Below are 14,667 nucleotides of genomic sequence, written 5' to 3'. Positions count from 1 at the left end.
ACATTTTTAATTTTTTTTTAAAATAATAAAAATAATATTTTTAAATCTTACCACCAAGCAAACTTTAAAACAATCCTTATTTTGAAAGAAAAAAAAAACAAGCCCTTAAATGGACAAAAATATTTCTCATATACTTTTGTTTTTTTTTCGAAAGGGCTTTAATGCTAATGTATAAATATACTAATGCGACGTCGTCTTGCGGGACCTTCCTGGTGTCTTCTCCACCGCTGATCTCATTAGATTTCAAAATTTGGCAGTATCGACCCACATCAAATCACAGCTCCCTCTGAAAGCAACGAAACTTCTTACGGTTGCCACGTGTACAGTGGTCAATAATTCAAATTCTCAAAGAATAATACTACCTTCTCACTCTACTTCTAGTGTAGTGAAGGTCCTCTCTTCCTCCACCTCCTTCCTTCACTCGCCTTCCTGTACTTCCATCCTCATACGTTTCTGTAAGATTTTCCCTCTCCATTGTTCTTTTTCTCTTTGTAATTTCTAGCTGCCTTGTTGTTTGATCGAAATCGTAGCATTTGCTGCCGTTTGGCGCCAAGAAAATGGAGGAAAGGAAAATAACTCAAGAGTTTTGAACGTTAGGGTTTTAAGTTTTCATTTGATTGTTCTTTGTGTCAGTTCCTGAGCTAGTTGAGCTGACTTTTACATTTTGGAAAGCTAAGCAGTGGAGAAAATGAATTTTTGTTTTCGTTTCTTGTATTTGCCTGCATTTTCGTGTTTTTCTTGTTTGAGTTTAGTGGACTAGTTTGAATTACTTAATTGGGTTCATGCTCTTATACTTGATCGAGTTCATTTTCTATTACCACGTAACGGAGATTGTAGTTTTCGGTGCTGCTTGGTTCCCGAGATAAGTGGAGGTTTAAAAAAGAGAATTAGAATTTTGAACTCTTTCATCAATCACTGGGATTAATTGAGTCGACTACTCCATTTTTGGAAAGAAAAAATTTTCTAGACTTCACGTTTTTTTGGTGTTTGGAGTTTAATGAACAACTTTGAATTTCTTTGGATTCATGCTGTTATGCTTTTTCTGTTTTTTTTCCCTTTCTTTTTTTATTTATCTTTCAGTTTGAAATGTTTAATTGTTAGTTTATGATTCATTTTTTATGGTTTCAATTAAACGAGATTGTTCCCAAGTGTTTTCTTAGACACGGATTGTTCTATGTGCATTGACAGTTGGCAACATGGGAACCAAATGTAGAACTGTTGCAGTTGCACTCTTCCTTTCAATCCTTATGTTTTCACCAGAATTTTCGGCCTCAGATGGTGGATTGGTTAGAATTGGACTCAAAAAGAGGGCTTTTGATCAAACCAACCGCCTAGCTGCACGGATAGAGTCCAAGCAAGGGGAGGCCTTGGGAACTTCAATTCGGAAGTATAATCTTCATGGGAATGCTGCGGGATCGAAACACACGTATGTTGTGGCACTACACAACTACATGGATGCTCAATATTTTGGGGAAATCAGTATTGGAACTCCCCCTCAAAAGTTCACTGTAATATTTGACACTGGCAGTTCTAATCTGTGGGTGCCCTCTTCTAAATGTTACTTTTCGGTGAGCTTTTCTACTTTGACTTTTACTGGATATTACAAGTGGGGTTTCTCCTTCTAGGTACCTCTCATGTATTGTTGGGTAGGAGAGAATCTCATGGTCTTGCCTTGGGATGCAGGTTGCATGCTATTTCCACTCCAAGTACAAGTCAAGCCAATCAAGCACCTACAAAAAGAATGGTTTGTTTTTTCTCCCTATTTCAATTCAGTATTCAACTATTCATGAAAATTGTCTCCCCTCAACACTATTAGGGTGCTATGCATGAATGTCAAAATATGCTATCTTTGGCTTTGGTTTTTGGGTCCATATCTGTGTAGTATGATTTATATGTTTTCATGTATAATGATAACTGCAGACGTATGGTTCAATTTTATTTGGAATATCAATAAAACTATGCATATGAGAAACAAATGCTAGTGCAGGATTGTTGGGATATGGTTTTCCTTCTTCCTTACCTCTCCTTACACCTACTCCCCTCTTTTTGTTATGTGAGGGTGCCATCTCCAATGGATGATCTTGATGTGTAGGTGCCCCTATATCAATATTCAAAAAATTGTTTGGTTTCATCTATCATGCAGGGACATCAGCAGATATCCATTATGGAACTGGTGCTATTTCTGGTTTCTTCAGTAAAGACGATGTAAAAGTTGGTGACCTTGCAGTCATAAATCAGGTAAATTGGTGACTTGGTGCTATGTTTGTGTCTATGTGTAGTAATAAATAATTATGAGGTATAAGTTCTTATTTTTGACATTTTCCAACTGAAATGTATGTGGGGGGTCCCTATTTTGCGAAGCCTTGCATTTGATAAATTGTACTTCTCATTTTTATCATGCATGTTGAATATCATCAGAGATTAGTAGCTATCCAATTTGAGAAAGTCTCATTTCCTTCTGAAAAATATAAGGATGGAATAGTTACTAATCTTTCATCATCTGGTTATTTGGCAAGCAAAAAGAGCATGATTGGACATCTCACCCAACAGTAGGCTTTGCATTGCAAAACATGGACAGTAGAAGTAGTTACTTTGGGATGTACAAATAAGAAGTTTTGGAACATCTGTAGTTATGAGTGTATTGATTCCATCTTCTTTTGTGTTGTGTGTGTGTGTGAATGTATTGATTCCCAACTTCATGCTGTTTTCGAATCTCTTTACTCATAAATTACCCTTCTCAGGAATTTATTGAGGCAACGAAAGAACCCAGCATCACATTTGCTTTGGCCAAGTTTGATGGCATACTTGGACTTGGGTTTCAAGAGATTTCAGTTGGAAATGCTGTGCCTGTGTGGTTAGTGCACTTTTCGCCGTTATTTTGTGCAGTCATATATTGTTTATTTAAATTATTTTGGCGGAGAAAAGTTAATGGCAAAGAAATTTGAAAGCTCTGGTTTTCCTAACTTTAAAAATGTTCTAGGTACAACATGATCAATCAAGAACTTATTAAAGAACCAATTTTCTCATTTTGGTTTAACCGAAACTCCAATGAAGAAGTAGGGGGTGAAATTGTATTTGGTGGTATTGATTCTGATCATTACAAGGGTAAGCACACCTATGTTCCTGTAACAAAGAAAGGCTATTGGCAGGTTGGTCTCCACAATTTCCTGTGCTATGTTTAATACTGCAATACCCTGTTTATCTCAAATTTCTGAATTGCTCTAGCTACCTCTTGTTGACAGTTTGATCTGGGTGATGTCATGATTGGTGGTAAAACAACTGGTGAGTAAAAGATAAGTCTTTTTTATCCTATGGTTTAATGGACACATGGAATGCTCTTTTCACAGCCTTCTATTAGTTTCCATCTTGACCTCGGATATCCTATAACAGGATTTTGCGCTAGTGGCTGTTCAGCAATTGCTGATTCTGGAACCTCTCTGTTAGCTGGTCCAACAGTATGTATCTTCTTCCCCTCTTTAAAGTTCTACTCAACCTAATGTTTGTTTCATCTTTTCCCTGTACAGCTCTAAAACTATATACAGGATACAAGCTGGTGCATACATTTATCCTGTCTAGAAGAGCAAAACCTTACTCTCTCTTCCATCTTATTATCATTATTATTATAGTCCTTACTCTCTTTTCTATCTAGTAAACGTAATGCTCGTTTCATTCCAGAAGAACAAACCTTACTTTCTCTTATTATTATTATAGGTCTTAGTCTCTCTTCTATCTTCTTTGACTTTGATGCATAAACTTGTTTATCTGCATGCATTACTTTTTCCTTTTCATGATTGCACTACAAAGACCTTTGGGTTCCTTTTACTCACATTTGTTTATTAGTCTCTGGAATATGTGGCTATATACATTGTGATGAAGGGAGAGGGGAGGGGAAATGGAGATTTGATGAATTTTGTTGAATTTGGTGGTGCTGCTCCCTATCCTTAGGACAGGTGTATAGTTTGTAGTATTGCCCCTGTCCAAAAGCAACATCTGTTTCATGTATGGTGACTTCAAACTGCTAGTTTATGTTTTTGATCGTATTGTATTTTCATTTCCAGACAATTATTACTGAAGTTACTCTTCTATATAGTTTGACTTTGATGCATAAACTTGTAAATATTCATGCATTACTTTTTCTTTTTCATGATTGCTCAACAAAGGCCTTTGTGTAGCACTGTAGCTTACACTGGCAGTTGTTTATTAGTCTTCTGGGATATATGGCTGTATGCATTGTGATGACGGGGGAGGGGGAGGGGAGACAGAGATTAATGAATTCTTATTGACTTTGGCAATACTGCTCCTTATCCTTGGGACAAGTGTATATTTTGTAGTATTGCCTCTGTCTAAAAGCAACATCTGTTTATGCATGGTGACTTAAAACTTTTAGTTTATGTTTTTGATCAATTTCGTATTGTATTTTTATTTCCAGACAATTATTACTGAAGTCAATCATGCCATTGGAGCCTCTGGGTTTGTAAGCCAAGAATGCAGAGCAGTTGTCCAACAATATGGGCAAATAATAATTGACATGCTATTAACAAAGGTATTGCTAACATGTTACTGCTGCATTAGTTTCTGGATGATGTAGAAACAGTTCATAGGATCACTATACCTTCCTGAACCTTAATTTTTTTTTTTAAATTTTGGGCAGGAGCAACCTCAGAAAATCTGCTCACAAATTGGTTTGTGCGCTTTCAATGGTATTCGAGGTGTTAGGTCAGGGTTGACATGTTTTTTCATGGCTAATTTTGACTGACTTTTCATACTTTTGTACTAAATGCATGAGTTAATTTGTCGTGTTATGTTCAGTATGGGCATTGAGAGTGTCGTGGATGAGAACAATAGCAAGGCATCTGATGGTCTGCATGATACCATGTGCTCTGCCTGTTCAATGGCAGTTGTCTGGATACAAAATAAGCTTGGTCAGAATGAAACGATTGACCGTATATTAAAATACGTCAATGAGGTAAAAATAACCTAATTCCATTCAGTATTTGTTTCATAAGTTACAGTTCTGGTTTCTCACACTCATTTGCAATTCCAGCTCTGTGATCGGCTGCCTAGTCCAATGGGAGAATCAGCAGTTGATTGTGGTAGTCTGTCTTCAATGCCTAATGTTTCGTTAACCATTGGTGGAAAAGTATTTGATCTCAGCCCCAAGCAGGTATGATAAAAATTGATCTCATTTTCAAATTTGTTTAAATGGTTCTTGTTCTTTTATCTTGTTTGTCTTAGATGCATGTGACGTGGTTCCTCCAACCAAGCAATGGACTGTACTTTATTGTTATTTTATTTCATTTAGTAGATTACCTGATCTTAGAAATTGAATGAAACGCTTTCCACTGGCTGCATGCATGCATACAGCTTTTGTTTTTGTAGCAAGCACACAAGCAAGTACTCTATATACACTATATACATGTATTTGATTGATGGCTCATCTGAAGTTACCCCCACCCTTTGTTTTATTCTTTTTATTTTTTTATAACTATGGACATCTGACCTTTGATTTTGCACCTTTGCTTCCCTACTGAGTGCTTTTTAACATAGATAATATGAACAATGGATTCCTGTTTGTTCATTGAAATATGGCAATAGTAGTTGACCTCTTGCATGTATTGAAGCAAGATGTCAATGAATGAAGATTTGTAATTGAATTTAAATTCTGGAGAATGTGGTATCTCCTTTATTGAAGTCAAACATAAACCTTAATATGGCATCTGTAATAACAAAAAAGGTCTGTTAGTGTTATCATGTTGCTGAAAAAAAAAAAAACTGGAAACATGGATAAGACTGGGAACTGTCAGCTAGTAAAACAATAATTTACCATAGGTTTCTGATGATAATGGGTAATCCAAATTCAATGGAATAGTTACAATATGGAACAGTAGCATGGATGCATTTATATTTGGATAATAAATTGGTGGACAAGCCACAAGTGTCGCATTTGATAGGTAAAAGATGGGTGAACACTCTCAAGGAGTCTAAAGGACACTTCTACCCCCCTTGGAGCTTTTTGGCTTAGTTTTTGCTGCACTTCTCCTTGTTTTCTCCCTTTATGTGAGGGTACTCTTTGAGGGGGATACCTTCTGTTTGTGCTCATTCTTGCCTTTCTGTAATTTAATTGATTATAAAAGAATATTTTTAAAGTTATTAATAGGCTGAATAGTAAATAACAATGTTTTTATGTGAGACAAATTATTGTCTTCTTGAATTGTGTCCAACAAATGTGGACATCTGATATGTTATTTGATAGGTTGTAAAATGAATAGCAACATTCTCATATTAGATAAGCCATTTTTTTCCCTTCTTTTTTTGTTTTGTTAAAAGGCAACTTATATGAAATAGATTCTTGTCTTCTTGAATACTGCTTGTCCAACAAATATGGACAGTGGAATGCTGGTTGGAGGGACACTTGTTCATTTTAGAAGTTTTGGATCAGATTGAGGGATGAAGGATAACCTGTAAATTAAAATAAAGTACTGTGAGGATCTTTTTTTTGAAACATGTAGACTAATTCTACCGCAATCATGAAGCTCCTGTTGGGATGAGCATCACCATGGTTGTCTGTGAGCTTGGGTTCACGGGATGCCCTTTAAGGATATGGATTTTGATACCATTTGACTTTATTAAGTGTGCTATTCTCACCATTCTCATTTTTTTTTTTTTTTGGGATATGGCGATCAGTACATCCTCAAAGTGGGTGAGGGAGAAATAGCTCAATGCATTAGTGGATTTACAGCTTTGGATGTGCCACCTCCTCATGGACCTCTCTGGTATTGTCTATCTCTTTATTGTGGATGTGATATCCTTTTGCTTTTGTTTTCATGTGTTATTTGATAACCATGTTGGATGACTGCATTGATGTTCAAATCAGACTGATCTTATTGCTGGGGAATACTGTTGGATATTGAGTAATTCTCACGAGTACTTCTCATGCAATGCAGGATCCTGGGTGACGTTTTCATGGGTCAGTACCACACGGTATTTGATTACGGAAATATGAAAGTTGGATTCGCGGAAGCTGCATAACTCAATCTTATCTTTCCTATCCTATTCTATTACTGTGCTCTATATCCACCTCTGAAAACCTTGACATCTTCAACATTCAATAGGTATCCTCTCAAGTGTTCGAAGTTATTAAATGGTAATTGAATGTAAATATCTGCGGATGCGATGCTCGGTGTTTATCAGAAAAGAATACTGTGAAGTTTGGGTTACTCAGTTGTTCATACAATGGTTTTATAGGGAGTCTGTAAGGTATATTGCTATTTTGTGAAATCCTGTTCTTTTTGACAGGATTTGAAGATTTCCACCCTTTTCTGCCTATTTATCTGAACTTATGAGAATTGGTTTGCTTGTTTAAAGTTGGAAAAGAGAGGGATGCTGGCAAAAACCTGAAATTTGATAAACCATTGCTGGTGTATTATCTGAATGTTCTCTTTTACTGATACATTTCTATCAATATGTTTCCTAAACAGGGTGTGCCTTCAGAAGTTTTGTTTGGTAGTTTAAATTTCAGATAGGAGTTGAACAAGCAATTTCTCTAAACAACAGGCATTGAACCAGCTTGTTTGTTGCCCACATGATGAAGAGAACTTGGGTTTTGGCTTGTTGGGAGTGGATAGACCTCATTTGAGACAGCTTCTTGTTTTTAGTTTTAGCTAGAAAAGCTAAAGCTGAAGTCAGAGTAATAAGCTAGTGTAATAAACTTACCCAAATACATACAGAAGCTCCTATTGGGCTTAAAGAAAGCTCTGGGCTTCAAAAGAGCCAATACCAAACAGAGTCTTAGAGATAGATTAACTTGGACTGAGTTATGCATGGCATTAGAGCCACCCCATCCAAGTTGAGTCTGTTTTAGTATATCTACCTTTCTGGTGGCATCTGTTGGAGCTGTAGAGAAAGAAAAGTAATGACAGAATTTGATGATTTTGGAGGATAGCTACATCATTCATAGTTGCTGTATGCCAAGAGATATCATTACTGTGTAGGGTTGCATCTCCCTACACTAACTACTAAGAGCATTAATCAAGGAAATAATTCTTTATTTATTCTGTTTGCAGGCCACTCCAAGTTTATGATATATGAAATGTGACTTTTAATAGGATTTAGAGTGGATTATGTGATGCAATAACAGCTTTAACAATAATCTCTATTTAAGAAGGTATTTCAATTGCCTGTTGGAATTGCTGGATGATTTTGATGCAGATGAGATTGTAGCTTAGATTAAAATTTTTGATGCAGTTGGCCAGTGCCACATGACTAGAATCAGGATGTCAACATAGATAAAAACCTAGAAACCATAGGTTAGACATCGGACTGAATGCAATTTTAGGGAATTGGCTGAGCACAAGAGATGACTACCTGCAAGAAAAGTAGCTAAGATGGTTGGACACTTCACATTAGAAAAAGGCCAAAAGGATGATAACGATGAGATTTAATGGAAGATAAGTGCAGAATGTCTTAAAAGTATGTGATTATGTGTAGTTGATGTCAAGGGGGAAGGCTTTCTTGAGTTGGTTTCTCATTTATTCTTGTGATGCAACAAAAGATAATAGTGATAATGGCTAGATACAATGAAGGTAAGTATTTGGTTATATTTTGTGCATACTATTACACTTCAAACTTTGTTCAATAAGCTTATATTTAATTACTAGAAGTTGATTCAGGTAAAGGTGTGATGCAGTACTGCAACTTTAAGAAACCGCAACTCCGATTGGTCTTCCATGACAAATTATTATACTACTACTTTATGAGCCTGCTTATTATTGATCTTTAGGTAATGACAGTTGCTTCAAAAAACAGTGACACCCATGTAGTGAACCTTCAATTTTCAACGCTTGTACTACCTGTATACTTAATACTATATGATTTTGATGCAAACAGGTTTGTGGCTTAAGTCATATACCAGTTTGATCTAGTGCCCCATTACTAAATCCCAGAAAACCATGGGTAGAAAAAAATCCTCTTAAAAACATATTGCTTTTCCTTTACACTATGCTTTAAAATCTTGGCATTGACAGAGTGTAAACTCATTCTTTGATTTGCATATGTACTGAAGGGTTGCTGGGAATGAAGCATTGTTCTTTTGAGTTCGGGAATTTGGTTCTAAGTGTGTTAATGATGATCATGTATGTTGTGCATCGCCACTTTGGGTCGCTTTGGCACCAGAGCCAAAAATCTCGGGCGCCGCATTGGCTCTTCAGCCTAGGCACCGAGATACAAATGCACAACAGTGTAGTTTTGCAATGGTTGATCAAACTTGAAGCAGGAGTTCTAAGTTGACTTAATACTTTTGTGGCATGTATTAATTATTTCTGATTCTATGGATCCATCCCCAGAAAGTAGTGGGAAAATGCAGGAAAATTCTTAAGAGGGAAGGAATCTGTTTTTCTTAGCGTTATCCTTATCTTCCCCTTTACGCTTTGCAAAATTAAGATATGATAATGAATTTTAACATCAGTAGAATTCACTCGGAAAAAGTGGGATGAAAAGCCTTGAGCTCGACTGTAGCTGCAGTCAAAGACGAACCGGGTGCGTCCTGAAGGAACCTTATCCTACACTTCTTTTTGAGTCTTAACCTTTTGTGGATGATGACTCTGACGAAACTGTACCAAGTTCATTTACTACCCCACACTTGCTGAAAAGATAGGAAAAAGCAAGGAGAGGATATGGCAATGGTGGGTTGCAAGGAAAGGCACCTTTGCTTGCAGATTACTCAATGGAGAAGGGTGATATACTGGTTGAACCGAAAAGGACGTTTTGGGCGCGGTTGAGCTGAATCCAGTGTGAAATGGATTGAGTCCTTTTTGCTTTGCCTTTTGTAGTTCCAATCTTCTTAGGCCTTTACGTTTGATTTCATTCTTCCCATGCAGTTCTTGTTTCTTTTACTTTTTTAAGGTTAAAGGAACCCACCGCCCACCATCTTTCCAGCCGGGGCCAGAGCCGCAATGTTCCTGAGGCTCTTTTCTGAGTCATTCTGGTCTTGTCTCAAGTTACTAGGAAATCAAACAAGTTGTGGGCATGACCTACGATTTCTGATTTTGGTATATATCCATATCACTTTTAAAAGATGTTCGAACGAAACTTTCAAATGTAGCAAGCGTTTTGAATGGAACTCCCCGATGCAAAGGGAAAATGTTTAAGTAGATATAGACGGATGAATATGTATGGTGAGATTTAAGTGTTTAAATAAAGGTATAAACTAATGAGATCAAGGTATAGTGATACATACAAATAAGATTATGATATAAATAATAAGATCTAAAAAATATCTACGTTACATCACTTGATTGATGGTATTTTTTCAATAGGCACTGAAAAAGCATGTTTCAGTGTTATAGTCAAACATAATGTAAAGTCTTTTTTTTTTTTAAATCGGTTTTAAGATGCAATTTTTTAGAACTGTTTTTAAAAATAATTTTATAATGTTAATATATCATATATGAAACAAAAATATGTTTAGGAACTCGAAATATTATAACTTGCTTTTAATATTTTAAAATATTTTTTAGAAGCAATTCTTATTTTTTAAATCAGACTTCCAAAAAACAAGTGCAAGCAATTTAAAACAATTAAAATATATTATTAGAAATTGCTCTATTTTTCGAAACGAGTTTTAAACAATTATTTTTTCATTAAATGTGTTTTTAAGTATGAAAAGTAGGACCTTATTTGGAAACTTTTGGAAAATAATAATGAAGAATATTTTTCAAAAACAGTTTTTATAATGTTTTTTGAAACAAAAGTTTGTTTGGGACTTGAAATATTGTCAATTTGTTAATTTGTTTTGTAATTATACAATTATTTTTTAAAACAATAAAAACAATTAAAATATATTACCAGAAAATACTTAGTTTTCAAAAACTATTTCTATAAAAAAAAATTATCAAAAATGTTTTTGAGTTTTGAAAACAAGTTTTTAATTCTAAGAACATAAAATCATTTTTAAAAGTCATTATAGATAGATTCCAAATTTTTGCTCCTAATAAAAAAAATTTATTTATAAAAACAGTTCCAAACATACTCTTAATTTTTCATGAACCCAAGGAAATATATTTTTGCTTAATTAAAATATTTAAAATGAAGAAAATGAGCTTTATTTTTAAAAAAATATTTTGAAAATTTATTCCTAAACATTAGATTGTTCAATAATATCGATTACTTCTACTGCTAAGCCACAAAAGCTTAATGCTATTCCAAATACAACCTTACATGACGTACCTCGTGATTTTCTTGTGGGTGGGGATGTTTGCACATGAGAAGGGAATCCCTATGAGTGAGTGTGAATTTGCATGTTCACACATATTCATTGTTCCCTTTTTGACCCATTTATTTATTTCCAATTTTATGCCCAATTTTGCAATAATTTTATCATATTTGGTTTTATTATAAAAAAAAATGCAAAATAATAATAATAATAATAATTTAAAAAATAAAATGAATTTAAAATAATATAAAAATAATTTTTTTTTACTTTAATTCTTTTTTTTTTTTTTACTTTTTCTTTCTTTATTTCTTTCTTTTTTTCATATTTTCTTTCCCTGTTGCTTCAAGTTTTTGGGCAATGATTCATGATTTTTATAATAAATATATTTTAAATTATTTTATGTGTCAATATATTTTAAATTTAAATATTTAACAAACAAATCTATTACTTAAAATTAATAATGAAGATAATTATTACATAGAACTGGATTTTTTTTTTTCAAAAAATGTCAACTTTGTCAAATAACCTTAATAATTAAAAATCAAATGATAAGTTTTAAATTAACAATTTAATTATAATTTAAATCAAAATCAATTGAAATCATTAATTAATAAAAATTAGTTTTCATCAAATACTTGGTTGTACACTATGAAAATGACATGACATATGTCATTTTGTTTTCTAAAATAGACATTGTTATTTTTTTTTCCCTTTTTAACAATAAGTTACTCTACTTTTTTTTTTTTTTTTTTAGACAAAGGCCGGTTGAATTAATAAATGCCAAAAAGAGGAGGTGCACCTTATGTATATAGGTAGTATACAAGAAGAGCTCAACCCTAATGCGTAACAAAAAGAAAAGACCTTAAGAGAGGGAAGACTAGTCTCTACGAAGAACATTCAAAAATTGAGAAAAGATGAATTGTCTAACCCCAAAAATTGTTGAGACCATTCTAATAGTGATTGGTTAAAGAGTTTTCTCAAACTTTGATCAAACAACTCTTCCCCTTGAAAAGTCATTTGATTTTGCTCTCTCCAAATACAAAATATATATATATATATATATATATATATATAATAAAAAATAAAATTAGACTCAATATCAAAATTGTTCTTTTCTTATTTCCTAACCCCTTTAACTTCTCAATTTCAAAGGAGATTTTTCACTAAAATCTAGAACAACCACATAATTCAGAAAGATGTTAGCAACAAAATCCAAAACCTTTTTATCTTATCACAATTAATCAAAATATGGTCAATCGATTCTTCATTGTCTTTAAGAAGGTTGCACGAGTTTAAAGAGTAAGATGATGATTTTCAATCCATTCTTAAAGTAAAAACAAAAAATATAAAACATTCCCATAACATAAAAGCAATTCTTAAAAGTAATTCTCAATTTTATTATTTTATTGGTTTACTAAATATGTTTTGTTTGTAATCAAACACTCATTACTTCAATAATAATGATATACCTTACCTAACATAGCCTTGCTCCACCCATGATTTTCATATGATTTGTGGACTAGGATTTGGTACATAGACATTACATTTAGATCCGCATTAATAGGAAGTTGAGATGTTCACACGTATTCATTTTTTTCTTCAATTGGGCATTGATTTATTTCCATGTTCACACGCATATTCACTTTTTCCTCCGTGACACTTTTATTTATTTGCATGTTTGACACGTATTCATCATTTTTTTTTCTTTTTGATCCTTTTTTTTATTTTTAATTTCCATGTTCACATCTCAAAATTCCTATTATATCAATTATGCCCAATTTTGCACTCTTGTCTCCTTGGTTGACTTCTAGAAAGAAAAACTCAAAGTCCCACGTTAATCGTTAAAAAACATGAAAAACACGTTGACTAATTCCTCAATTCAACATTTTTTTTTTCTCTTATTAGAAGTTTCTTTGGGAGGGAGGCAACCAAAAAGGACGCTGACTGGTACGATTCCACACTCCAAACAAGCCTTAATTGTCAAAGTCCACCCGTCTGAAGTAATCAATGGGTAGGTCAATCCGTCATCTAATGCTCCTCCGTCTACCCACACGCTCTTTCCAAGTCTCTGTTTTTGCTATTTCCCGTCAACTCAATCACTTAGCCTTTTTTTTTTTTTTTTTTTTTAATTCTTAATTCTACTCACAAATGAATTATGTCAGCGTCGTAAACTTAGGTGGTGTTTATTTTTTAATTGAATAAAAAAAGTAAAAATATATGACTTTTTCCATTCAACTAAAAATGTACTCGTTATTAATAAATTTAATTTAATTATATTGATTGATATTAATAAATTATTTTTAATTAAAAAAAATTAAATATTTTAGTTTTTCATTTTATCAAAAAACAAATATCACCTTACACTTTTCCTACCTAAACTCACATGTGACACTTAAATGAGCATGTTGTAACATTAAACTATATTTGGTTTATGAAAAATTTAAAGAAAAACATTAAGAAAAGAAAATAGAAATAAAAAAATAAAAAATATATTTAAAATTAATAGATTATTTAATATACTATTTCAGATATTTTTTTTTGCTTATTCAAGTTTTTTATAAATTCATATTTTTTGTAATAGTACAACCAAATATGATAAATTATTATTTTTTTGATATTTTTTTTGAGAATTAAACATATTCTTTAGATTTTTTTTTTCATAAGTACTAAAAATACAACACCAATCGAATGATACCAAACCTAAATCTTTGGTTCAATAATCTTGTTTGATAATTCAATTTATTTATCATAATTTAAATTTTAGTATACACGTTCAACGGTTAAGAAGATGAATTTCATAGCTAGTGATTACATAATTCAAGTCAATTGATTTAAATAACATAAAATGTAGTCTTACTTTTGTAATTAAGGTTGATAAATCTAGAAACCCAAAAATGAATTACGTGTTATAAAATCTTGGTTTAGTCTATTGTAATAATAATAATTCTTTGGAAGTATTTCCACGATAAAATCTTGGTTTAGTCTATTGTAATAATAATAATTCTTTGGAAGTATTTCCACGATGTGAACAATTTTTTTATCATTTGACTTGGTATCAAGACAAGATACTTTCGTTCACTTTCAAATTTTTAATGTAGTAGAAAATAAGCTGGAGGGTGAAGATAGCAAACCGCGTCCCAACCCGAAACGACGTCGTTAAGAAGGTGCCGCCGCAACATCACTTGCGGAAGGAAGAATATCCAAGCGATAATCCACCCGCGGACACCGCAATTCAGGGCACGTGCTCACGTGTCCTCATGTGAATGGCTTTATTCCATCCCAAAGTAACCGCCGCCCAGAGTCGGCCAAGCTGTCAAAACCCTCTCTCCTCCTGCCACCTGTCTCACTCTTTTCTCATTCTCACCAACTACAGTGTAGATTCCACCTGTTTCTTTAAGGCCAACCCACCTCTCCCCACAAGGCCTCTTCACTTGTATATATATATATATTTGCTTGGA

General features: G+C 33.4%; 1 protein-coding gene across 1 annotated transcript; it reads left to right on the top strand.

Annotated features, from left to right (window-relative positions):
• Nucleotides 1-323: 323 nt before the first annotated feature.
• On the top strand, nucleotides 324-7,475 carry LOC100267436 (aspartic proteinase A1). The gene is made up of 14 exons (XM_002279013.5): nucleotides 324-455; nucleotides 1,189-1,568; nucleotides 1,684-1,744; nucleotides 2,144-2,238; nucleotides 2,742-2,854; nucleotides 2,981-3,149; nucleotides 3,243-3,282; nucleotides 3,391-3,455; nucleotides 4,430-4,543; nucleotides 4,652-4,716; nucleotides 4,810-4,966; nucleotides 5,045-5,164; nucleotides 6,685-6,773; nucleotides 6,945-7,475. The coding sequence occupies exons 2-14, from the start codon at nucleotides 1,197-1,199 to the stop codon at nucleotides 7,027-7,029; spliced, it is 1,545 nt and encodes a 514-aa protein (XP_002279049.1). The 5' UTR covers nucleotides 324-455; nucleotides 1,189-1,196; the 3' UTR covers nucleotides 7,030-7,475.
• The last annotated feature ends 7,192 nt before the right edge of the window (nucleotides 7,476-14,667 follow it).

The sequence above is a fragment of the Vitis vinifera genome, chromosome 19 (assembly GCF_030704535.1).
Source record: "Vitis vinifera cultivar Pinot Noir 40024 chromosome 19, ASM3070453v1".
Classification (NCBI taxonomy): Eukaryota; Viridiplantae; Streptophyta; class Magnoliopsida; order Vitales; family Vitaceae; genus Vitis; species Vitis vinifera.
Note: the sequence above shows the minus strand (reverse complement) of the source record. Positions and strands in the feature narration are given on the sequence as shown.

What these genes read in the sequence shown, in the direction of transcription:
- LOC100267436 (XM_002279013.5), top strand. Translation starts at nt 1,197, where the DNA reads ATGGGAACCAAATGTAGAACTGTTGCAGTTGCACTCTTCCTTTCAATC. An exon ending in AAGCACCTACAAAAAGAATG is followed by an intron (nt 1,745 to 2,143) that starts GTTTGTTTTTTC and finishes TCTATCATGCAG; the next exon opens with GGACATCAGCAGATATCCAT. An exon ending in GGAAATGCTGTGCCTGTGTG is followed by an intron (nt 2,855 to 2,980) that starts GTTAGTGCACTT and finishes AAAATGTTCTAG; the next exon opens with GTACAACATGATCAATCAAG.